This window comes from Nesoenas mayeri, assembly GCF_963082525.1.
Source record: "Nesoenas mayeri genome assembly, chromosome: 6".
NCBI classification, from domain to species: Eukaryota; Metazoa; Chordata; class Aves; order Columbiformes; family Columbidae; genus Nesoenas; species Nesoenas mayeri.
In genome coordinates this window covers 3,466,489-3,489,906 of record NC_137545.1, presented here as the reverse complement: position 1 = coordinate 3,489,906, position 23,418 = coordinate 3,466,489, and the positions used below count along the sequence as shown (strand labels likewise).

Genomic DNA, 23,418 nt, shown 5'->3' with positions numbered 1-23,418 from the left:
CTTCTCCCCACAGCACTGTGGGGATCTCCCTGGGCAGGCTGAGTGCTGACCCTGGAAGGCGGCAGAGTCCCTGTCCCGGCACAGCCCTGGGGTGCAGGGACCCTGCTCTGCAGCACAGCCCTGGGGTGCAGGGACCCTGCTCTGCAGCACAGCCCTGGGCACCCCTGGGTGCTCACCCTGCAATCACCCTCAGCAGAAGATGCCATCATGCCTGTCCCTGTGAGAGGGCAGCAGGGAAGCCCTGCTCTGGAGCACGTTCTTCTCTTCAACAGAAATACTGTGAGAGAACCTGACAGATCCTGTAAACTGGGGGATGCACCAGCTTTAGGAGATCCCTCCAGGAACCACATCTGCATTTTCTTGCAGCCAGAGACTTACCGTGTTAGAATCGTGAAGTAATTTTTCTCAGTGAGCCCTCGGCAACGTACCACCCTACATTGCCTTTAACCTCTCTCTGCCTGGCTCCTCTCCCCTCCCTGCTGCATGTGCAGAGGAGCTGCTCCTGGGCAGAGCTGTCTCTCTGCAGCGCTGCCGCTTCCATGAGCTCCCTCTGTGCCAGGAGCCCAGCCCAGCTCAGCTCTTTGGAGCTATTGTGGCTGGTGGTCAGGTAAGGATGTTCGGAAATCTTTTCAGCTGCTGAAGCCTCCAGATGCCTGTTCATTGTTTAAGGTTTATAAATACCCTATTACCCATAAATGAGAAGAATTTGTTATTGGTTATGAATTTGTCTTACGAAGTTTGGGGACATTCTGTGCAGTAGTATCTAAATGCTAAAAGCTAGGTCCTGCTTTCAAATAACCGTAGCCATTTGCTGTCTACAGTAACTACACATTCATATGAACTTACTGTAATATTTTTGTATCATGAAGAAAAACGTGGGTACCTAGATTAGGAGTCTCCACCTGCAAAGGTGCACATTTGGAATCAGCACATGCTGGAAGTAAGCTGTTTCAGAAAGAGCCACAGGGCCTTTAGAGCTTGGAAGCTGTTGAAAATCTTTGGAAAAACGGGAAGCAAAGAGCATGTTTCTCTGGCTGCAGTGCAGCGCGGGCAGGTAAAAGGCTGAGAGCCGCAGTTTGAATCCAGCTCCCTAGAGAAGGCTAGGAGTCCCTGCTGAGGCTTCTTAAAGGTTCTGTGAGGCTGGGCTCCTGCCCCAGATTTGAGTTGGCCCTGACCCTGTGCAGGCCAGGAAGAGAAGTGAGGGAAATGCACTCAGGACACAGAGAAACGTTTACCAATTATTATGTTCTTTTCAAAAATTTTGAGGTATTATTAATCTCTTGATGTAAAATGAAAATTCAAGCGAAGATTTACCTAGAATTAGCAGTTTATCAAGGCTACCTTATTAGAATTTTATAACATGCATTTAAATTGTACTTCCTTTTCCCTATAAGCATTCTCATTGAAAAAGGAAGCATAGTTAAGTGAACAAGATGGGGTGCATTTCATCTGTAGCCATCAATATAATCCAAGTAGAATGTTTCCTATTTAGTTAACAATTACAGGGCATTAAGAGACATAATGCATGTTCACAGAATGTCAGGGGTTGAAGGGCCCTGGAAAGCTCATCCAGTGCAATCCCCCCATGGAGCAGGAACACCCAGATGAGGTTACACAGGAAGGTATCCAGGCGGGCTGGAATGTCTGCAGAGAAGGAGACTCCACAACCCCCCTGGGCAGCCTGTTTCAGGCTCTGCCACCCTCACTGAGAAGCAGTTTCTTCTTAAATTTAAGTGGAATCTCTTGTGTTCCAGTTTGCACCCATTGCCCCTTGTCCTGTCACCGGTTGTCACCCAGAAGAGCCTGGCTCCATCCTCCTGACACTCACCCTTTCCATATTGATCCCCATGAATGAGTCCCCCCTCAGTGTCCTCTTGTCCAGCTCCAGAGCCCCAGCTCCCTCAGCCTTTCCTCACACGGGAGATGCTCCACTCCCTTCAGCATCTTGGTGGCTGCGCTGGACTCTCTCCAGCAGTTCCCTGTCCTGCTGGAACTGAGGGGCCACAACTGGACACAATATCCCAGATGTTCCATGATTTGGATAACTCAGATTGAAACTGCTGGTTTGATTGTATTTCTTCCTTTATTGTTTTTACCTGTGGGTTTCAGAGGAACGCTCTTCAAGCAGTATCTCCTGCCACCATGGAGGTGTTGATGCGTGTTCTGGCCGACTGTGACAGCTGGGATGACAGGAGCCCCGAGGAGGTGAGCAGGAAGGCAGAGCTGACTCTGCAGTGCCTGACAGAAGTTGTCCATATCCTCCTGACCAGCAGTTCTGACCAGCGGCAAGTGGAGACAAGCACAATATTGGAGAACTATTTCAAGTTGCTTAATTCAGACCATTCAGCTTTACCTAATCCCAGGCGATGCAGGCAGTGGGAAAGCAGGTTCATAGCACTGCAGATCCAAATGCTGAGTAAGTACTCAATTGTGCAGTTCCTTTAAATATCTCTTGATAACTCTGAAGCAAGCAATGATTGAACCGTGATAGTAGTATGACTGAATGTTCCACTAAAAACATTGACTTGGAGAAGCAATTGAAATATTTTGCATATGTCGTCATTGACATTACTTCAGATCTATTCTTATTTAATCATTCACTACAAAAAACAACACAAGAAACCATATTGAATTGCTACCATTTAACCAGGGCATCAAGGTTCACAGACTGCCCATCTCAATTTAAAAAAAAGCAAAGCAACCCAAAAAAACAACAACTTTTGCCAGGCAATAGCTATTACTGATCAGCACCTTAGTAATGGCAGAATAAGATGGGTCTGTACTGAAAGGCCCATGTGGTGGCTGTTTTGTGATTGTTCGCCTTTAAATGGCATTGTTGTAAACATTGGCCAAAGGTGATGGTCTGAAACACTTGGGTTTAAGTCATTGGATAAGGATTTGGGATTTGGATTTTTTCCACTTTGTTCCCAATGGGTAATAGAAATAAAGGTATTTCTTTTCACAAACTTCCAAGAAAACTGAGGAATAGTACCCAGGCAATGAAGAATGCTTACAATATAAGGCTGCTGTAGAATGCACAGTAATGGCTTGATGAGAAAGCGAGCATTTGTGTTTTCAATAAAAGGCCTGCTGCTTATGGAGTCACAAATGGCGGTAACTCCAAACAGAGCCCCAAAGCAATCCAAGATATTTGGCAGCTCAATTTTTCTGTAGGTATAGTAGGTAACGTGATAATTTTTACAGCATCAAAACATTTAGCTTTAGGCCTAGCACTCTGTGCTTCAAATACACACATCATTCTTTATCAAAGAATTCACAGCACAGTTCGTGATACATTTTTTTTTCTTCATATTTATTATGTAACGTGCAGAAAAAAATGCTTGATGGATTTGGGAAGTGTTTTGTCTTTGATGCCAGTTCTGTTTTAATTTTATAGATACCATCACAGCCATGTTAGACTGCACAGATAGGCCTGTTCTGCAGGCAATTTTCCTTAACAGTAACTGCTTTGAGCATCTCATTCGACTGTTGCAGAACTGCAAGGTAAATTTTCCCTTATCAGCAAATTTTTAACAAAATCTATCCTCTGGTATTGCAGATATATTCATTACCTTTGTGTCTTCTGTCTGAATTAGATGCAATTTTATAGTGTCTACATACTAGAAGTAAAACTTTGGATCAATTAGTGCCACTAGTGCCATGAAAGTTCTGAAAGATCCAAGTTACTTTAAAATCTTTTTGTCGTTATTGTTGTTGTTATGAGGGTTATTTTGTGTGTGTGGTTTTGTTTGGTTGGTTTTGGTTTTAACGTCTGTCACTGGATTGCTAGGGAGTCCCAGGTGCTGCCAGGTGGAGGCGTGAATTCTAATTTCAGAGGGATATTGTTCTATTTTAAAAAAAGACCTTGCCGATGTGCCTTTAAGCGTTTCAAAATATTTGGGTCTTGTGTAGCTGACATAAAACATGAGCTCAAGCTGTTACAAATGTTCTTCAATTGTTCTTCTCTATAGGATTAGTGTTTACATAGAGGTTGTGTTTTCATCTCAGTCCCAGATAGTCATATTAGAATATGCAAGCTATAGTGTCTTTCAGTAATTGCTTCATAGATGTCATTTTTCCCTGTGCAAAAGGACGTAGCTGTGATGTAACTCTGTGGAATATTTGATTTCTCTTTTTGTGATATGTTGGTCACATAGCTCTTTTGAGCTCTTCTAATGCTAGGTAATTTAATGGTAGCTACAGTATGCAATTTGATTCAAATCCATTTAGATTTTGGATTAGAACATAGTGCAGTGATAAATTAGAAATAAATGTGCTTGGCTTATGTCTTAGCTGTAGTTATAATCAGTGGCAGGATGCCAACTGACTTGAAGTGTTTTGAATACTGTATGTGGTTTTTAATCTTCTCATGAAAATACATTGCTTGACCTTTCCATTCTCCTCTGTTTAGAAGTCTGTGCCTATTTTTGTACTGACCTTGTACTCCGTAAGAAATGTATTTTTTAGTTTCTTCCTAAATTATCAAGCAGTGCGATGTTTACCTATTTATGGAGACTCTGTGTTCCTGCTCTCATATGAACAAGTGGTGGAATTTAAGAAAGCAGGAACAGCTACGCTATTTTTGCAGCTTGCTCCTTTATTTTTATTCTGCCTATGTACACTCTTCTAAGGGTTTTTTCCGGTGATAGTTTCACATATTACTGTGATTGGACATCAGTGCTGCCAGTTTGCTACATAGTGGGTTTTTTTAACCTTTTCCAGTCAAAATATCCCCAAAGATGAGAAGTGTGGAGAGGGTGAAGGCTGGGAAGTCGTGTGTCTTTTCCAATATACTTGTATCTGCATTCTTTTTCAAAGCCAAATAGGGAAGATGAATTTAGCTGTGCAATTAGGATTTCTCCTTATTAGCTGGGGGTAGAGACCCTCTTTCTAGATCTTTTTCTTTACCTATGAAACTTTTGCTACTGGATTCACCAGCAAGCAGTGTAAAGTGCAGTTCTGCAGCTCCACAGTCAGCAAGAAGAGTCCAGATACAGATCTGGAACTCAGGAAGCTGATGGCTCTGCAGCAAATGTGACGTGCAAGAAACTTCCACGGAAAGGAGGGGGTGACAAAAATCCATACTGCTATATCTGCTATAGAAATCCCAGAGAACTTGGGGTATTTGGGGCCATACTTGTAGTCATACTTCCTAGTTCTTTGCATCTTTTTTTTCTTTCATATTTGCTGTTTTTAAGGCTTATGAGCAAACTGTATTCCCTTAATTATGCTCTAGGGTTAGAGATCTGCACAACAGCCTTTTGAAACTGCTCGGTTAAGTTTTGATGATCTGAATGTTGCTTTTTCCTGCAACATCCAAAAGAGGGACGGTACTTTGGAGGTACCAGGAGGTGCTTATCATATACTGAGGGTCATTTAATAAGCTGCTTTGTTGGGCCTGAATCTTTTCTCATCGCCTAAACTCTGTTAAAGGTCAAACTTTGATCAAAGCACAATGACCTCTAGCAATATGCCTGGTTAAAAAAAATATTCTTTTCTGAACAGCTTTAAAATAGAAGAATTAAAACCATCTGGGCATTGTAATACAAGTTTATGCATCCATTTTACATGTGTTATCAGAATTGAAGTAACCCATGTGAATTTTTTTTTCATGTGTCTGTGTCTGCTTCCCTTTGTTCTTATTTCTGATTGTTAATGTTATAATCCTCTGAGGCATGTTATTGTTATTCTGCCATATTAGGTGCCCTTGACCGTGAAGTACCTTTCAAAATGACTTGTGTTTCTAACTATGTGCTTTCACACCTATGTAAGTCCAAGTAGTATCTTGAGTGTTGTTCTTCTGTTTCTTGTGATTTATGGAAGTTGATTTCTCAGGTTGTTCCTCGTCAGAGAGACTGTCTAGCACATAATGGAACAAAATGTATGAGGAAAAAGAAGTATTGTTCCTTTTTTTTAACTATTCAGCAAAAATACAGATTAATGGAGGATTGTGTCTCACCGGTGTGAGAATTCTTCTTTTCGGTGTGTATGTGAAATACAAGTCCAAGGCAGCCTCCACAGGTTTGGCTGCGGGTAGCTGTTTAATGCAATTATATCCATTATTTTTGTCTCTGTTTCTAACAGCTGTTTTTAAATGCTAACAATAAAGTGGCAGACAAGAGTGAGAAAGACCTTGCCAACAAATTACTGACAGAAATGAATGAGGACCAGGTACCTACCTAACCTGTCTTTTGCTCCAGTTGAACTCAAGATACAATCACAGGAGAACTGATTCTTGTGCTTCACCTTAACCATCTTCTTTAAGCCTTCTGCAGCAAGATGAACTTGTGTTGCTGCATGCATCAGTATTTCCTGTCTCTGGAAAATAATTCTTCTGAATAACAGATTGAAATCAACCTCAGTTTTGTTCATCTGCTTCAAATTGCAGATATTTGCAATAGCTTGAGCCTCAGTTATGCTTTTATTAAGGAAAAGGTGAAGTACATAAATGGAATCCAAATGAATTCTATCAACCTGGTGGTGATTTTTTTCCCCCTCCCTTTCCTCTTTTTTTGCTTCTTTGTCTCAGCACTGTGGTGGTTTGGATTCTGGGGCCTTGTTTGTGAATCTCAATGGTTGTATTTGATGTCCTGATTCTTTGCTTGTCATCAAGAACAGATGTTCACAGAACAATGGACAGGCTGAATCAGGGAGGTAGGAATAGCCTGTTGCTTTAATTTTCCCCAAATATCGTGGAAAGTTTCAAGTGCAAATTGTTGTTGTATTAATTTTATAGTAGAATGATTTGTTCTAATTAAAAATGTAAAGAAATGCTAAACACAAGGTATAGTAATCTACAAATTGTGATTCTAACGAATAGCTTTGGCTTTTTTAGAAACGCAGGGTGACACTCTAGCCACATGTAAATGTTCCTTCACATCTAACACGGTCTTCAATTCTTGATACTTCGTTTTCAAAATATGTCTGATACGCATATATTTCAGAGATGATGAAACAGATTTTGTTTGCCCAGTTTGGCTAATTAGGTTTACTGATGGATGTGAAACAGTGCTCTGACATTTTTGTCCTTAAAACCACCATGAAAATATCAATATGAACAAGAATGATAGAAAAAACCCTCAAAAGATAAGTTAAATTGGAAAAAGAGATCGTAGTCAATGCGATGAGGGCAGGGGTGAGGCAGCCCCCTTGCTGTGCTGGTGTGACTTCTCTCTTCTAATTTGTGTGTGTGCACTGCACTGGTGTGTAGGGACTCGGAAGGAAAAGACGATGCTTTATTTGAGCTGGCGGTGCCTGGTTGTCCAGCAGCACACACACACACATGCTGCAAGGGGTTTCCTAGTTTGTTTTCCTCCCTCCCTCTTGAGGTTGTCCATTAGCCGCATGAGGAAAACTTGTTTGTCCGTAAGAATATTTGAAGAGTGATGTGTGTTGTAAATGCCTCTCTTCTCTCAAAGTGTGTGCCTAGTTGTCTATTGTTATGTACTCCTGTGTAGACCTTGGGCTTATGAAATCTTGACTGCTGGGAAGATGATTTTGGAAGCATGTTAGCGAGCTCTTGGTTTCCCTCCTGGCAGGAGGGCACCGTATAGATTTTGGAGCTGAACTCTCTTTGTGCATTTGTATATAACTTCTGTACCTGCTGCTTTCAGGTGTTTCAGGGCCACCTGGACCGCTTGGCAGTGTCAACCATTCAAGCCCTCACTGCAGTCATGCACAAGTCTCCAGCTGCTAAGGTAACAGTATCTATGAGAGGTCTGCTTGCAGGAGGCTTCTTGATCTTGTTCCCAGTTAGTGTTTTTATCACCGTATCTTGATGAACCTTGCTAATGAAGGTGTGCGGATTATGGTCATACGTTCCTGCCAAATTGGAATAGCTGATTAACATCCCTTATCCCTTTATTTGTGTCCAAAGACTGGACCCATCTTTCTATCAGAACTAGAAGGTCAGAGCGTTAATGGCAGTTGGAACCTGTGTAAAGGAATTCCATGGTTACTTGCCCCACGAACCGGTGGGGTAGAATTAGCTTTTAGGAAAACTTCCTTAGAACACTTTCTAATTTTTGAAGTGTTTAGAATGGGTAGTTTTTAATCAAGCTGGTCTAGGAAAACCTTTCACTCAAAAATTAATGTCTGAATACTTCTAATTCTCAATGTAATCATTTCATGGTGTAGTTTGCATGAGAAAAATAAAGCTGTTAGTATTTTGTGATAGAATTAACGTTTTGCTTATACCAAAGGAATTATGTTATAGGTAATTATTAAAATATAACTTTGATCTTTTACTTGTTTATCTGCATGCTGCAGTGAGATCCTTCTCATCTGCGGCATGCTGGCCATCACAAAGTGGACATGATCAAAAAGAGACTGCTAGCCTGTAAACGTCTTTCTTGCATTCTAATTATTTTGTATCTAGTATTGTATTAAATTAGAACCTGCTGCAGTAGATGAGCAATTTGTGTCCGTTTTATTTGTTAGTGAGACTGGGATTTTTATCCTCAGGAGGTCTTCAAGGAGAGGATCGGTTATGCACACATATATGAGGTACTAAAGTCGCTGGGTCAGCCCTCACGAGAATTGCTGGAAGAACTCATGAATATGGTGAGACGTGCTTGCTTTGAATGCTAAAATGCTTACATCTTTTCAAGCTTTCGTCCTCTGGCTCTATTTTATTGTATTTCATGTCTGAGTTCTCTGCTGGTTTTCAGGCTGTTGAAGGTGACCACATGGCTGTTGGGATGCTTGGCATTAGTAACGTCCAGCCCTTATTGCTGCTTATCCAGTGGCTTCCAGAACTAGAATCACACGACCTGCAGATTTTCATCTCAAATTGGTTGAGGCTAATCTGCTGTATTAACAGACAGAGTCGCGCCACGTGTGTCAATGCGAACATGGTCATCCGGATCATTGAGACGCTAAATTCCCACTCAGCGCTCCATTGTACTTGTGCAGAGAACTTGATTGCCCTTCTGGGCTCTTTGGGGAGCCAGTCAATGGGCTCAGAAGAACTGCTTCAACTCATATGGCTCCTGAGGACTGAGGAACCAAAACAAGCTCACCCGTACGTTGTTCCAACCATGCGAGCCATTCTGGCGATGGCGCGGAAGCAGGGCATGGCCAGTGCCTTGCAGTACTTCAACCTGAACCACAGCATGGCCGGAATTGCTGTTCCATCAATTCATAAGTGGCTAGGCTCTGCGTTTTCTTTCAACGCTTGGCTCTGCCTTGACCAGGACCGGGTGGACCCCAGCATGACCAGCAAAAGTGGCAAGAGGAAGCAACTCTATAGGTATAGTTACTATAACTGCTTGAACAGCACGAATCTGGGTCAGCTCTTCCCTGTGGCATATGGTTCCCTATGACATGTGGTACTCCTGTTTATCTTCATAGAATGCGATATGTGGCGCTTGGTTTGTGAAGAGGAGCAGTGTCATCTGTCACCAGAGCAAGGCTGTGTTACAGAAACAAGCTTGTAGTTTCTCAGTTTGTAATGTTTCTTTGTCTACGGTTTCAACTCCAAATTGTATTAAGGTTCATAGCTCAACCAAAAAAAACCCAAAAGAGCTAAAAAACCCACACTCCAAAAGAGAGCAGCCTTCCCATTGTGTCCTGTAAAGGTAATGAAGTGCGTTTCCTATATTAGAGTGCAACAAAAGGACACTCTCATTTGCTTAAGTAGCAGTCATTGACACAGATGGTTCTCAGTATAATTTCTCTTTCTAGGTACTAGCCTTCAGCAGCAAACAAAATGCAGAAGGGGAGAATACCAGCTGAAGAGTCTTTTGCTCCCTTCAGTCCATTTTACTGCACAGCAGTTTCAAGGGAAATGTTGAAGAATGCAATTCTAGTCGTAACAGAATTGGTATTTTCAAACCCCCTGTGTCTTAGAGTGTTACTTCTGCTTATCAGTAACCACAGAGGCAGGTGGAGACCCCTTGGATTTGCATGGCTGCCCTGTGTGTTTGGGTAGCAGAGTCCCACTGCAGTTCTGAAGTAGACTGTAGTTCTAGAAAATTGCAGTGGAATTGCCCTGCAAAGTAAAAAAGCTGTGATTGGATTTCCATGCGATGCTATTATACCAATAGCTGACTGCTTTTCTGTCATTTTATGTACAGTTTTGAAGACATCATTCTAGTTTTGGGAATCTAGAACAGTAGTGCATTGAAATGAATAATAATTTTAAAAGGAAATGTTTAAATATTCCAGTTTCAGCTTGAAATGCTAAACACAGAACTAAATCTAAATCATTAAAATTTGATCTAGCTGGTATGCTTTACAGTGTTTCACTGTAAGATAGCTTATATCTGTTGAGGTTGCCTGTAATATTCACGTGCTCTGTGTGTGTATGTGTGCTTTTTATTGATAGATGCAGATATTTGATAGTGCAGTAGTTAAAGCACCCACTTGGAATACTGGTGCCTAAGGATGTGTAGCAGGTTTTGATAGCTGTTCAAAATTTATATATAGTTTTTCGTACTCAAGTGCTTAAAAATTGGAAGGTTTCTCAATATTGGCAGCTCTACCAGGGGCTGTCAGACACAATTTCGCTGATAGAAAACAGCAGAGGTTGCAGGCCAGTCTGTTTATTACAATATTGTAGCTTCCGGAGTGTGCAGCGGGCAGGACTTTGCAGCAGAACCAGCTTGAGCTGTGTGGGTCAAACTGAAGCATTATTTACTGGGACCAGGGTTATGTTCTCAAGTAAAAGATGGATGCTACAAGCTGCTCTGTGAGCTTTGTGGATCACCTTTTAGCCTGCATGTCCTGTGCCTTGGGGTCCCTCCTATGAGGCACTTCTTCATCTTGTTTTGTCTGGAATAATAGTAGGAGCCAGTCAAGTAGTAGATATTGGACCAGTGACAACGACTCAAGTTGGTTTGCTCCTTACTGAATGTACTGTTAGGTGATTTCCAGTAGTTTTGATGAAGTAAGTACTTGATTGTGTGTTTTGTTGTCTTTTTCTTTAGCTTTTTCACAGGAAGTGGCATGGGGTTTGAAGCATTTATTACATGCTCTGGGGTACTGGTGGTTGCAGTTTGCACAAAGAGGGAATATGCAACAGTGATGCTGCCTGACCATTGTTTTTTTGACTCTCTCTGGGTAAGATTTGATACTGAAAAACTCTTTGTTCGGGATAGTGCTGATAGCTCAGAAGTCAAAGTCCTTTTTTTTGTTGTTTTACAAATGGTCTATTTTATTGTATGTAAATAATTCATTGCATAAGAACAGGCCTAATATCTAATAATGCAAGCAATTTCCATGTAGTTTAGTGATTGATTGAGCTAAGTTATGGCTATGTTATTAGGTATTTGTTATTGATAAGCTGGTGACAGCATTGTGCTTAGAGATCTTTTTAACATGCAGAATTCTTTTATATTAAATTATAACAAGCATAGGTGGCTGCGGTGCTATGTAATTTGATAAAATGTGCTCCTTTGTTTCTTCCTTGCCTTTTTCTACTCCCATACTTAAGCACTAATGTGAAAGAGCTGTATCTCTCTCCCTTCAAAAACCTGTTTGCATGTAAACTACTTTAAAATGGAAGCAGCTGACAGGTGGTCTTATCTTGTTGTTGTTTTGGATTTATTCTCTTAAGTGATTTCCTCACCAGATTAGTAGAGCTGAAGTTGAATAGTATCATACAGTCATCTCACTGCTTTTTAATAATGACCTCCTTACTTTATGTTGCTTAACCAGCACAACGTAACTATTGTTCACATGCCTGGCAAGAGGCCCTTTGGTCAGAGCCTCGTGTACATCTACGTCAACGGGCAGCAGAAGGTCTCTGCCCCACTTCGATTCCCTGCCATGAATGAAGTAAGTTCAGCTTCTGAATCATACCCTGTCCCGACGCGCTCTCGTGGAACACTGAGAACATAGTTGGCTTTTTTCATTTTGGAAATTGTGTAAGAGCTTAAGATAGCTTAGCCTACTGCTAATAAACTGCCGTTCAACTTTGGACAGTGTCCAGGGTATCAATTTGGAATATAACCGTTCATTGTTGCTTGTTTAGTCATCTCAGTTTAAAAGTGAAATAACAGATTACCATGATTAGATTGTGGGGTTTTCCCCAACATAGTTACCTGAGAATACTGACATAATTTATGATGGGTAATCGTACCAAACCACACATCTGCCCTCAGGACTGATGTGACCGTACTTAATGAGGAATATTCCCTGTTGTTTTCAACAGTAATGGTTTTTTACTTGTATTTTCTGTATGTTCCCTTAATAGCCTAATCTCATGCCTGCTTTGTTAGCTGGATAAGCAGTTTACACACAGTTAATCTAACCATTTGAACGTGTCCTCATTTAGCCTAAAAAAAGAAAAAACAGCAAAGTATATGTCCAGTTTAGTTTTCTTTATAAGCATTGTCCATTCTTTTTTGTGGAACAAATACCATTTAACCTGGGCTACAACGCTGAATATTCTCTGTCTTTTTTAAGTTCCAATTTGGTATTTGTTAAATGTGTTGACCAAACACTTAAATCGGACATAATCGTAGCAAAATCAGTATAACACTTAAAAAATGAGTGTAAATGTAATTTCCATTGCAAGATAAAACTCTGGATTTTGGCCCATCTTTAGAATAAGCACTGTAAACACCAAGGTCGCTAAAACCATGGCAGGTAAGGTTTATTTAGTTAGATTTACTTTGTCGACTGCAGCAAAAAAAAAAAAGAGGTTAGGTTTACAGTATGTGTTTTGTTTTCTTTCTTCCATGTGTGACTTTCCAGTCTTTCACGTCTTGCTGCATTGGTTCTGCTGGCCAAAGAACAACTACTCCTCCTCCATCTCAGATACCAGATCCACCTTTTTCCTCCCCTGTGCTGCCCCATCGGACGTCGCTCGGGGGCATCCTCTCTGCTGGGAGTTGGGGCGGGATGCTTGGAAAACCAGAGCTCATCACCAAGATGATCTCAGCAGGGACTCAGGACAGTGAATGGGGATGTCCAACATCTTTGGAGGGCCACCTTGGGTCAGTGATCATCTTTCATGAAGCACTGCAGCCTCCTCAGGTGAAAGCGTTGTATTTAGCAGGTGAGTGGTGATTGTACTGGTTTTTGTGGAATGAAAGGGATGAGTTATGGAGAAGACCCCGTGGAGCTTAGCTCTACATAGACACATAAAGAAGTTACAATCCAGAAGAATTGCAGAGCTGGCCTGAGTGAGAGCACTTGATAACAAATAAGCTTAAAATGGAATGATAAATATTTTATTACTTTTATTTAAAGTGTTATGTTTGCAATAAGCTCATCTATCTGTCATATGCACAGATCTGCAAAAATATAAACATGAGGTAGTATTTTCATTTTTAAGTTCTTAATTTTTGCTACTGTTTGCCCACACTTGAGTTTGCCATTGAGACTCTTTAAAGTATTGCCCTTGTTTTGATAGGCTACTTACAGGTGACGTACGCTTGGGGATTTTTCCATAAGAATTAATTGATAATTAAGAGGTTATTTTTAAGAAACATTCTGATAAGCTCTGTTTTGTAGTTCAAGGTGTTAAGGTATTAAATTTCATAATGACTTGAGGTTGTTAGAGATTAGCATGAAAACACTTCCATCATTTAAAGGAAATATTTTGCATTACTAAACAAAAGCTCTCTTGAAGGTTACTAATTTTCTGAACATTTGGGCTTGATGACAGAGATTGGTGACAAATACGAGGTAGATATTTGTAAAGAGAGAAATATTAGATCTGTTTGAATGTAAAAAAACCAAATCCTTTGTATAGTTTAGGTATGGTTTAGAATATCCTATGTGTTGCAACGAAGCATAGTAGTATAAAATCTGTGAATTAATGAACTGCATTGATATCCAGTGTATTCTTAAATATATATGTTATAAAGATATACTTGATGTATCATTTTAGATGTATATATATATTTATATTTTAATAGGTCCAAACTGTTTAACTCCATGGAAGTCTCAAGAGGCTGAAGTAGCAGATCTCCCCAGTAAGGTTCTTCTTCATTATACACCAAAGGTATGAAATAATACATAGCTTCTCTGTGATTTCACAGCGTGCAGTAATCTCAGAATATGTTCTAGATGGTCTCTTTATTTTTTTTGCTGTTGCTGTTTCGTAGAACAGGTGAGCATACCATCTTTACACTGTGCTTATTTTGGGAAGATAAAGAGCAATAAGAGCTTGCTTAAACTGTAGTCTTTAGCAGAGATAAAAGATTTTTCTCTTGTTTGGCAAAAGAACAGAATTGTCTTGTACAATTGTGAATGTCAAATCTAAGATAACATATATGATGTTTCAGCCTCTTCATTTGTTTAACAGGCCTGCAGAAACCAAATTTGTCTTGACCTGTCTGCAAATCTTTTCCGTGGAAGACTAACTGGAAACAAAGTAGTAAACTGGGACATCAAGGTAAATGCATACTGAAGAAGCAGAACCTGATGTAAATACGGCAGTGGAAGTTGTGTATGTTCAGCTAACTTTTGGAATGCTGGAAGTTATTATCATACTGCAAATGACACTTAGCAGACACAGCATGTTTTTTGTAATGGGCATGAATGGGTTAATCCTGTAGCTGGAGTAGTATTACACTTATTGAGAACTTACAAGTCCTACTGCTCTTAATGTCACAGGTAATGCATTAAGTTATATTGGTAGCTGACTATTCTTCATAACCTATTCAATGCATGTTGCATATTGAAAGCATTTCATCATCTCTAGGGAATTCTGTCATGGTTTTCTTACAGTCTTAAACTCTGAATTAGATTAAGGTTAATGGGGTTAAGTTAACACTTGGGACTTTCTGCTATGTTAGACATATAAAAAATATTATAGAATTACAGATGACAAGGTCTGGAGTTAAAATAGTACAAGAATCTAGCATTTTTTAAAGAGAGAAGTTAATGTAGTTATCTTATTTACTTCTGGTTTTGGGTTGGCACAGTCCAAAAGCCTCATTTCAGAGAAAACAACAAATATTCACTGAAGTGTTGGACCTTATTCTGTCTCTGCTGTACACTAAGTGACCAATACTTTTTCCTTACTATTGGATACATTGGGATATCTGATTCTTACAAGCTATGCAAATCATCTTTGTTTAACTTTTGCTAGCAGTTGTAATCACAGCAATACTGTTATATTAGTATGGGAGCTTAAGAATTAACATTTTCTGGCTAAACCTGCTTGTAGTTTCCTGCTCAAACACTCCGTTATAGCAAAACTGTCTTATATCTTAATTTTTGTTTTCTTAACCAACACATAAGGTCCTAACGTCCTTCTGATAAAGCAGTTAATTTCATAGTCTCATGCCACTGACGGTATTATATGTCCATTGGATGTCTTCTGTGTAAAACAGCAAATAGCCTCTACTTGCTACTTCATGGAGAAGAGGAGGAAACCATGAAACGCACTCCAGCTTAATAAATACCACCATGTACCTGTTTGGTTATTTGTTCCCTGATCACTAGCACATATGAATGTAAAAATCAGTCAGGCTTGCTCTGTGCAGGAGGAAATCAAGTTATGTGCAGCATCAGAGTTTGATCCAGAAACAGTGACACAAGTAAGGATTTATTTATTTTAAATTTAGGTAGAATACATCCACTTTTGTTTTATAGGCAGAATCTTCGATTAAGGGCTCTTAGCTTTAAGAAAAAATAAAATCCAAAGTCTGAGTGTAGAAAACTTGTCACTAGAATACCACTTTCTTTTTTCTTTAAGGAAAAATGTATGTACAAATAAATAATCTACTCTACTAGCAAACTCATTACTGAGGAAATATTGTTGGACCTACACTGTGCATATGCTGATTTATGGAGATTAATGTTAAGAAAATTCAGACTCTTGCTAGTTGATTTTGCCATGATACAAACAGTTTGAAAAGACTGAAGTTTGTTCTCTTCGCTCAGTAGTGGGAAGAGGGGTGGATGCGGAGTCCTTGTGTCTCTAGCTGTATGTTGTGAATACAGGTTTTAGGAGAATCATTCATTAACAAACATGGTGGGGTTTAGCACCCTCTTGAGGAGAAAACCCTGAGGTTCCTTCTATTTGGAGGAAATTTCTTTTACATAGTTTTGGGGGTTTCATTTTTGCTGATGTTTTCCCTCCTTTTTCCTCTTGATTTAGGATATGATCAACTGTATTGGTGGAATAAACGTGCTGTTTCCACTGCTGGAGCAGATCAGTTTTCTTGGTGCGCCGATACCTGAGAAGCCTGAAGGGGAAACTCTCCCTCCAGAACTACTTACTCCTGTAGAGGGAGACTGGGTGGTGATGCCATCCACAAAGGCGTCAGGTGGGCAAGTACAGCTGAACTGAAAGGATTTTTAAGATTGATTTAAGGAGTCTTTCTGTGAGTGGCAGAAAGCTGTTTGATTACGTGCTGGCTTTTTTAGTATGCAAAGCTGAAAGGCTCTTTCTGTTCCTGGGTATCTGACATGGATGCTGAATACTAGGAGTTCAGCACTATGTAAAATTAACTTATTAGCATATTTCAAATATAGTTATGTTTAATAGCATATTTTTCCTTTTCATAGTTTACTATTACATTAGTGTAAAAGTGTGCGGGTTTAAAATTGCTGTTCTGAAAAGTTTGTTCTGATTATTTTGAGAAATGATGTTTGATGCAAAGCCTACTGATATCAATAATAAGAGCTTTCCTACAACTCAAGCACTGGGTCCAAAAGCCACACAAAGACTTAGCAGCATCAGCACAGTACTGTTTAGCCATTAGCCAACCTTTTATGTTCTTAGGAAAACGCTCAGACACCTACCTCTTCCACACGCTGTCAGATTTTAGTATTATATTTTTTAGAAAATGAAAAGGAAGCTTTAAGAATAGATTCTTTAAAGCTGTCCTAATATTAAGAATGAACTTTCATCTCAACAGAAACCACTGGGAAATCAGACCTTGCAAGGAAAACACACATTTTTTTGTTTCAAATATTAGATGATGAAGTAAAGTAAATAAAATATTTTTGTCTGTCTGTCTCATGGCTAGAAAGTGTCACTTTGCAACTCCAGAGGGAGAATAACTGCAGCATACGTAAAATGTTGTAACTGAAAGAGAAGTTTGTCTGTAACCTACGGCCAGATGGATAAAGCAACTAAAGTCAGGACTGGGGTCACTTTATTCTGGAGCGGCATGGAATGTCTGTGACTCTGCACTGGAAAAATGTAAATACAACCTACAGCTAGGGAATGAACAGAAAAAGAGTTGAAACATTCAGGAAATAGTGAGGAATACAAACTCTTGATTTTACTTCTTCCCCTCTACTTTTATGCAGTGGTCCAACAATAAACCATGAGGCTTTGGCTACTGTTCTGTTTTGCAGAAGCTCGCCTGGAGGAGAATGTTGTTGCAACTTTCATCTTGATGATAAAACACTTTATTCAGAGACACCATGTCAATCAAGAAAATCTCATCCACTCCCATGGAGTTGCCACCCTAGGAGCCTTGTTACAGAAGGTGAGCACGTTTGAATCACAGAATCACAGAATGTCAGGGGTTGGAAGGGACCTGGAAAGCTCATCCAGTCTAATCTCCCCGCTGGAGCAGGAACACCCAGATGAGGTTACATAGGAAGGTGTCTAGGCAGGTTGGAATGTCTCCAGAGTAGGAGACTCCACAACCTCCCTGGGCAGCCTGTTCTAGTGTTCTGTTACCCTCACTGAGAAGAAGTTTCTTCTCAAATTTAAGGGGAACCTCCTGTGTTCCAGTTTGAACCCATTACCCCTTGTCCTACTATTGGTTGTCACCCAGAGGAGCCTGGCTCCATCCTCCTGACACTCACCCTTTTTATATTTGTAAACATTAATAAGGTCACCCCTCAGTGTCCTCTTGTCCAGCTCCAGAGCCCCATCTCCCTCAGCCTTTCCTCACATGGGAGATGCTCCACTCCCTTCAACATCTTGGTGGCTGCGCTGGACTCTCTCCAGCAGTTCCCTGTCCTGCTGGAACTGAGGGGCCACAACTGGACACAAGATTCCAGGTGTGGTCTCTCCAGGGCAGAGCAGAGGGGCAGGAGAACCTCTCTGACCTACTGACCACGCCCTTCTAACCCACCCCAGGTACCATTGGCTTCCTGGCCACAAGGGCCCAGTGCTGGCTCATGGTCATCCTGCTGTCCCCAGGATTATACTGGAACCTGGGGTTGTTCCTGCCCAGATTCAAGACTCTACACTTGCCCTTGTTATATATCATTAAATTTTTCCCCGCCCAACTCTCCAGCCTGTCCAGGTCTCTGATGGCAGCACAGCCTCTGGCCTGTCAGCCACTACTCCAGCTTGGTGTCATCAGCAAACTTGCTGACAGTCACTCTATTCCCTCATCCAAATAATTGATGAATATATTGAATAATACAGGCCCCAGCACTGCCCCTGAGGCACTGCACTGGATACAGGCCTCAACTGGACTCTGCCCCATTGACCACGACTCTCTGGCTTCTTCCCTTCAGCCAGTTCACATTCCACCTCACTCCCCGCTCATCCAGACCGCACTCCCTCAGTTTAGCTGTGAGGATGCTGTGGGAGACTGTGTCAAATGCCTCAAGTCAAGGTAGATCACGTCCACTGCTCTGCCATCATCCATCCATCTTGTTATGTCCTCATAAAAGTCACTGTGGTTGGTCAAGCACGACTTCCCCTTGGTGAAGCCATGTTTGAGACACATCCTTTAGAAATGGAAGTTAGGGATGAGGTCCTGATTTCTTAGAAAAGTTCTTAGTTTGGCCAGGATGCGAGGGTCTTCAAAGGTCCCCTTAGTACCTACTTTTCTTTCTCATGTTTCTGAAAACAGAGAGACATGAGAAGCTGGTGTTTTGTCTTTTTTTTATGTTCTCCTTTTTTGGTTATAGATACTCTGTATGATTCTTCAGACTACCTTGGGTTTGTGTTTATTGTATTGCTTTAATGGAAGAAGACATTGCTGTAGAAGACAAAGAATCCCAAAATTTGGCTTGAAAAAACATGAAGTTTGTTAGGAGATTGAATGCTAACAGCTGCTGTTATTTTGAAAGGTGCCAAGCAACTTAATGGATGTGAATGTACTGATGGCTGTGCAGTTGCTGATAGAACAAGTTTCAGTAGAAAAGAACATGCAGCTTTTGCAGCAGATGTATCAACACTTGCTTTTTGACTTCAGTATCTGGAACAGCGGGGACTTCCCCTTCAGAATTGGTGAGCTCTGCAACTTGGGCAACTGTGCAAAGACACAGTACCCTTCACGTCACATAAACCTTTATCTGGGTTCTAATAGAAAACTTTATATTGTAGGGCATATACAGTATCTTTCTACCATTATCAAAGACAGTAGAAGAGTCTTCAGGAAGAAATATGATGTGCAGTTTCTTCTAGACACACTCAGGATTTATTATGGGTATGAATTTCACCTCTTCTTAACTCCTCCTTATTTTATATTATTTTATGTGGCTGTTGTTTGTTTATGTTTGTTTGTTTGGGGGTTATTTTTGTTTGGCTTGGGTTTTGTTGTTTTTTTTTTTGGGGGGGGGGGGCAGGAGGGGGGTTGTTTTGGGTTTTGTTTTTTGTTTGTTTTTCCCCAACATCCCAGTGAGCAAATTAATAAATAAAACTGCAGGTTGACTTTTGATCGTTGATTTAACTTTCAAAATTCAGGGGTTTTTTTTAAATTTTTCCATTTAATTTCCTACTTTTCCATGACCTTAATTTTTATGATAGGCTTGTATAAAATTTAGATCAATGACACTAAAAACACTTGGAAAGGTTGTTAACAAGTCCTTCAACAAATATAACAAGTCATCAGCAAATTTGGTGATGACACCAAGTTGGGAGGGAGTGTGGAGCTGCTGGAAGGCAGGAGGCTCTGCAGAGGGATCTGGATAGGCTGGAAAAATGGGCTGGTTCCAATGGGCTGAAGTTCAACAAGGCCAAGTGTCGGGTGCTGCACTTTGGCCACAACAACCCCCTGCAGCGCTCCAGGCTGGGCACAGAGTGGCTGGAGAGCAGTCAGGCAGAAAGGGACCTGGGGGGACTAGTGGACAGGAAGCTCAACAGGAGCCATCAGTGTGCCCAGGTGGCCAAGAAGGCCAATGGTGTCCTGTCCTGTATCCAAACCGGCGTGGTCAGCAGGACAAGGGCAGTGATCCTTCCCCTGTGCTCTGCACTGGGGAGGCCACACTGAAGTATTGTGGTCAGTTCTGGGCCCCTCAGGTCAGGAAAGAGATTGAAGTGCTGGAGCGGGTCCAGAGAAGAGCAACAAGACTGGGGAAGGGACCTGAACACAAGCCCTATGGGGAGAGGCTGAGGGAGCTGGGCTTGTTTAGTCTGGAGAAGAGGAGGCTTAGAGCTGAGCTCAGCACTCTCTAGAACTACCTGAAGGGAAGTTCTAGCCAGGTGGGGATTGGTCTCTTCTCCCAGGCAGTCAGCAATAGGACAAGGGGGCATGGGCTTCAACTCTGCCAGGGGAAATTGAGGCTGGAGATGAGAAAGCAATTCTGTGCAGAGAGAGTGGTCAGGCATTGGAATGGCTGCCCAGGGAGGTGCTGGACTCACCAGCTCTGGAGGTTTGTAAACTGAGATTGGACATGGCACTTAGTGCCCTGACCTAGTCAATGGACTGGAGTTGGACCAAGGGTTGGACTTGATGATCTCTGAGGTCTTTTCCAACCCAGTTGATTCTGTGATTCAATCTTGTAATTTTATCAACAATGCAAATTAAGTCATAGATCATTATCATTATGAAAAGAGAGGGTGTTTATCATTTTAAGCTATTTTGGTTTTTTATAGCCTTGTAGAATTTGAAGTAGGACTTTTTTAGGAATTCAAAATTTTAGCTTTCAGTCTTAGTGATTTCTGTCTGTATCTGTATGAATGTAGTTGTGTCATTGAGGAAGATTGGCTAGAGACCTTGCTCTTTGCTTTAGAGGGTTGGGGTGGGAGGGACCTGAAATCCTGACCTGTATCCAGATCAGTCCAAGTCTACATTTCTGGGCCTTGGTAAGTCATGACTTACCTTGCAGACTTGGTAAGTCTGATCTACTATTTCTTATTACTGTTCGGTTGCCTTACTTCAGTAGAAATTGGTGACCTGTGCCATGATATATAGGTAGGTGAAAAAGTACAAAATTACAAAACTAGCACAACGAAATTACTGTTAATGAGGCATGAAGAACTTCCTTTGCTTTTCCTGTCTGTCATGTGTAGCAGTGGCTGTAAAGACAGTGATTTGGCTCCTGATGACCTGAGAACAATACGGATGTCCCTCTATGGACTGATCAGGTATTTCCTGAGCAAAGGTGGAACACATGAAGAAATACAGAGCATCATAGGATACATAGCTGCCACCACTGAAGAGGAGCAGGTATCCAATATGGTCTATGTTAGTTGTTTAAACTGTACGCATTTTGGTTTTGTTGTTTGGTGTTTAGAAACCTTGTGTCTAGTGTGCTTAAAAGAGGGGGGAAAGTGTTATTAACACAAGCAAAGTGTTATTTGATGCTGAGGCAGGTTATAGGAGCACACTCAAAAGCTGACGGTGCTCTGCAAATGGCCATACTTTCCAGGTTATTTTTTTTTCCCTGAAGGGGGCAGAAAGAACATGATATGTAACACTGCCATTAGAAAAATTCTCTTAATTTACGAAACCAAATTAACTGGACTTCAACTCATCAGAAGTTGTAATGATGTCATTTCTATTTTGTAAATGCCAACTGAACTTGAACTCTAATTATAGTTTGATAAGGTGTCCTATATGGAGGAAAAAAAGGTATCCAAAAAATGTAATTTTAAATGGAGTAATATTGAGTAGACAAAATGTCTATTTTGTAACAAGCCAAAGGCAAAATTTCAAAGCCAATAAAACGTCCCCCAAATGGAGTATGCAGTCTGAATGAGCTGTGGATTAATGTAGTTGTCTTAATTTTATAGCTCTATGGAATTCTGAATGTTCTCTTCAGCCTACTTCATTCCAGCCCAGCCCCAGACCAGCTTTTTTTATTGCTCTTTGAACCAGGGAATGCTGATATTCTTTACGCTCTGTTATTGCACCAAAGATACTCTGACAGACTTATAGAACTTGTTTTCAAGGTAATGAATTGAATTGTATGTTCTTAAATCGATCAATCGAACATAAATTTGTGGTTTTGTCTGTAGTCTGACACTGCAGACGTGCATGCAATTGCAAAGATACTCATCCTCCACGTTTTCATTTTTTCTTTTCTGTTCTGTTAGCTATTCTGTTTACTGCCATAGTCACAATGGAATTAGTGTTCTCTTAAAGTATCGATACCTTTAAAAAAACAGTCCATGTTGCTTGAGTTAGCTTACAAAGTAAACTTAAAAACAGTGGACCAGCATGTTATATCATACATATGAAGGTAAAGAGGTCTGGAGGCTCCCTTGTGCTTATTTTGCATTTGTGTGTGCTTTTTCTTGCAGATTGTGGAAGAGATGCTAAAATGCACTAGAGTTTATGAACGTAGTAAGCACCGAATGAGACTCAGGGAGGTGGGGTACTCTGGACTGGGGCTCCTTCTGAATGAATCTGCGCTTACTGTTTCTCTTATTAAAAACCTTCTTAACCAAGTTCTGTATGCAGGTAATTGGCAAGTGTTGTGTCTACCATTAATAAACTCCTCCTGCTCAGAGGCAAACTTATTGATTTTGTTTGTTTGTGCTTTGCTTTGTTTTGTTTTCAAGGAAAACCAGAGCTGTTACTTTACAGAGCTTTTCTATTCAAGGTTCCCATTAGTCTCAGCTAATATTGTGTTAGTTCCCTGAAGTCTGTTCCCTTTACTACCCCTGAATGTAGCAGTGACCTCCAAGGCAATTTGTAATATTTAGCTGTCACATTCTCTTGCATGGTATAATTAGTGTTGTTTTTTCTTTCTGCCCTACAGATCCTGCTGTGAATTATAAAGATCTCCTAGCTGTAGTACATCTGGCTCATAGATCAGATATAAACATGAGAGTGGTCATCTGCAGAAAGGTTGGTAGTCTGTTTTAAACAGGAATACTGTCCTTTAAGCCCATAAGCTGTACGGAATCCCAGAATGTCAGGGGTTGGAAGGGCCCTGGAAAGCTCATCCAGTGCAATCCCCCCGTGGAGCAGGAACACCCAGCTGAGGTTACACAGGAAGGTGTCCAGGCGGGTTGGAATGTCTGCAGAGAAGGAGACTCCACAACCGCCCTGGGCAGCCTGGGCCAGGCTCTGCCACCCTCACCAGGAACAAGTTTCTTCTCAAATTCATGTGGAACCTCTTGTGTTCCAGTTTGTACCCATTACCCCTTGTCCTGTCACTGGTTGTCACCGAGAAGAGCCTGGCTCCATCCTCCTGACACTCACCCTTTGTGATATCTTAATTATTTGAGGCTTTATTTGTTGCTACTGCTTTCGTTAGCAATGATTTACCTTAAAAATGAAGCCCATCTGTCACTTAATGTTGAATTTTCTGTATCCCAGTCCTTTTAAGAACCAAAACACAAAGCAAAGCCTCTGTCATGATTCT

At 41.0% G+C, this 23,418-nt stretch overlaps 1 protein-coding gene across 1 annotated transcript in view; it reads left to right on the top strand.

Annotated features, from left to right (window-relative positions):
- Window positions 1-207: 207 nt before the first annotated feature.
- The window catches only part of LOC308041739 (neurobeachin-like protein 1), a gene marked incomplete at both ends in the record, with an annotated part of 52,282 nt that continues 29,071 nt past the window's right edge, over window positions 208-23,418 (top strand). Inside the window, 21 exons of the mRNA XM_080346645.1 lie at window positions 208-279; window positions 560-607; window positions 2,110-2,416; window positions 3,398-3,504; window positions 6,085-6,171; window positions 7,614-7,697; window positions 8,464-8,562; window positions 8,670-9,250; window positions 10,929-11,061; window positions 11,659-11,778; window positions 12,700-13,003; window positions 13,869-13,954; window positions 14,258-14,347; window positions 16,061-16,229; window positions 17,269-17,402; window positions 18,952-19,111; window positions 19,208-19,310; window positions 21,116-21,272; window positions 21,839-21,997; window positions 22,349-22,508; window positions 22,810-22,898. Of these exons, the coding sequence (XP_080202771.1) occupies window positions 208-279; window positions 560-607; window positions 2,110-2,416; window positions 3,398-3,504; window positions 6,085-6,171; window positions 7,614-7,697; window positions 8,464-8,562; window positions 8,670-9,250; window positions 10,929-11,061; window positions 11,659-11,778; window positions 12,700-13,003; window positions 13,869-13,954; window positions 14,258-14,347; window positions 16,061-16,229; window positions 17,269-17,402; window positions 18,952-19,111; window positions 19,208-19,310; window positions 21,116-21,272; window positions 21,839-21,997; window positions 22,349-22,508; window positions 22,810-22,898 (3,249 nt within the window). The remainder of the gene's footprint in view (window positions 280-559; window positions 608-2,109; window positions 2,417-3,397; window positions 3,505-6,084; window positions 6,172-7,613; window positions 7,698-8,463; window positions 8,563-8,669; window positions 9,251-10,928; window positions 11,062-11,658; window positions 11,779-12,699; window positions 13,004-13,868; window positions 13,955-14,257; window positions 14,348-16,060; window positions 16,230-17,268; window positions 17,403-18,951; window positions 19,112-19,207; window positions 19,311-21,115; window positions 21,273-21,838; window positions 21,998-22,348; window positions 22,509-22,809; window positions 22,899-23,418) is intronic.